Genomic DNA, 1993 nt, shown 5'->3' with positions numbered 1-1993 from the left:
TGAGAGAACAACCAGATATTAATTCAAAAAGTGTTCATTTCACGCTGATTCCATACGGATGCGTCTTGAATGCAAATTTGATATTAAGTGGTATGTGCTGACCTTCATAAGGAAAAATTCTGGGTATTTGCAATTTTTGGCAACGTAAAAAATGAAAACTTACAAGAACAAAACTTCATATTAATTACTATTTCAAAACCCTATTTTATTTCAAATGACATGATTCCGTACACAAGCAGGAGATAATCTCCTACTGATAAAACCATTAGACAATTTCTGATATCAGAACTCCTGTGAACATGTTGTACCCTACGTGGTCATGCAGATGTCTTCCATTCCAAGCTTGTCTCGTCCACACATTATCTCCCTTACGTAAAACTAGGACAACAGTCTGTGAACTCTGGTCAGTTGTACTGGAAAATAAGGTTGATATACGTCTTCCATTCTTTATTATTTCAATGTGTATGTGATGGTTACGCAAAGCCATTATGGTACAGGAGAACAGGTACAATCCTTTACGAGGCGCTGTAAAATGTCCCGTCCATCTGTTGTATCCGTCACCCTGATTGGTTATCACTTTGTCGTATTTAACTGCTTGTTTTTCTCCTAATTGGACATTTTTAGAAAGCTTAGCACTGAATCCAATGGCGGGAAGAGTAGCTAAAATTCAAATTAATCTTAAGCTTGTGTAAAACAACATCATTCTGATTACTTAGAAAATGGCTTTAACTTCAAAATTATTGATATTACATGCGAAAAAATACTGAGACGTAATTTAACTATATACCATACGTTAATAGAAAATCAAATATGGCTTCTTTCTTTTGCATTAACAGATGGTTTAAAAGATTTATTTCCTTTAAAAAAAAAACAAAATAACTCCTAGCACTTATATCAACGTACTATATATTCTTACATTGTATATTATAAATTCTTTTTATAAAATAATAATACAATTGTAATTGAAATCACCCTCAAAAATACTTTCTGGACTCAACTAATTTTGTTATTTGACATTGTGTTCCTTAACAGATATTTAGCTCTGAATATTCAAGACAGGAATTTGAGTGTATACCTACCATGTGAGCATGTAGATACATGTAATACAAAAACTATGATAACAGCTGAAACAGGAAGTGAAGCCTTCATCATCTTTTGTCGTTTATATCGCTAAATAGAAAAATGAATTTTACGGAGTGATATTTTTTACCGCATTTTATTCAATACAAAATTGAAAAAATTGAAGTCATTCCATTTGTCGTACAGTTTAATTGTCATTTGGTCATTAATGTCTACAGTCAGTGAGAAAAAAAAACAATTAGGAAACAAATAAGGCAGACTTCTTTTTTTTTAAATGAATAAAAATAACTATTGTAAATTGAAAATAAACGTCGTTGTTATATCGAATTGTTTAATTGAAAGCCAAAGCAAGAGTTTACTCTGTGGAATTTTTTAAAAAATAAATTTCATTCTATATTTAAAGGTCGTGTCATCAAGTAAACTGGTGTACACATTGGTAGTTCATACCCAGCATACTATGCGCGATGTTACACAGGTTGATGTGAGGATCACGTGACCTGGTGTAAACATTGGATAATTTCTGATATAAATAATAGTCGATTGGCATTTTGACTAATGCGCTTCTAAACTCATATGTAATTTAAGATCAATAAAAAATATCTTACTGTACAAAATAACTCCATAAATAGTTTGCATTGATTTCTAAAATGCCAAACTCAACAGTATTGTTAATATTATGCAATAGAAAAAGTCACCATTGTCTCCCCAAAAACCTCCCGTCAAAAAATTATTCTCATGTAGTGACATTTAAACCAAGTAATTTTTAAGTTTTATTGAAAAGTAAATATTTTGTTGAAATATACTAGTGACCATGAACTTCAAAAGCTAAGGATCAAACCTCCTTAATACTCTTCCAAAATTCTTAAACTATCCTGACAGAGTTTCGAGGTCTCCTCTTCATATATTTATCCCA

General features: G+C 31.3%; 1 protein-coding gene across 1 annotated transcript; it reads right to left on the bottom strand.

Moving 5' to 3' along the window:
• Positions 1-208: 208 nt before the first annotated feature.
• LOC133187785 (complement C1q tumor necrosis factor-related protein 3-like) lies at positions 209-1162 on the bottom strand. Its single transcript, XM_061323186.1, has 2 exons — positions 1080-1162; positions 209-660 (listed from the first exon to the last, which is right to left on the bottom strand). Exons 1-2 carry the CDS (start codon positions 1150-1152, stop codon positions 266-268), a joined length of 468 nt encoding a protein of 155 aa, XP_061179170.1. The 5' UTR covers positions 1153-1162; the 3' UTR covers positions 209-265.
• Between the last annotated feature and the right edge of the window lie 831 nt (positions 1163-1993).

This window comes from Saccostrea echinata, unplaced genomic scaffold (genome assembly GCF_033153115.1).
Source record: "Saccostrea echinata isolate AGI-Se365-2 ecotype Australia unplaced genomic scaffold, CSIRO_AGI_Sech_v1 ptg000015l, whole genome shotgun sequence".
NCBI lineage: Eukaryota > Metazoa > Mollusca > Bivalvia > Ostreida > Ostreidae > Saccostrea > Saccostrea echinata.
This window is presented reverse-complemented; position numbering and strand designations above follow the sequence as displayed.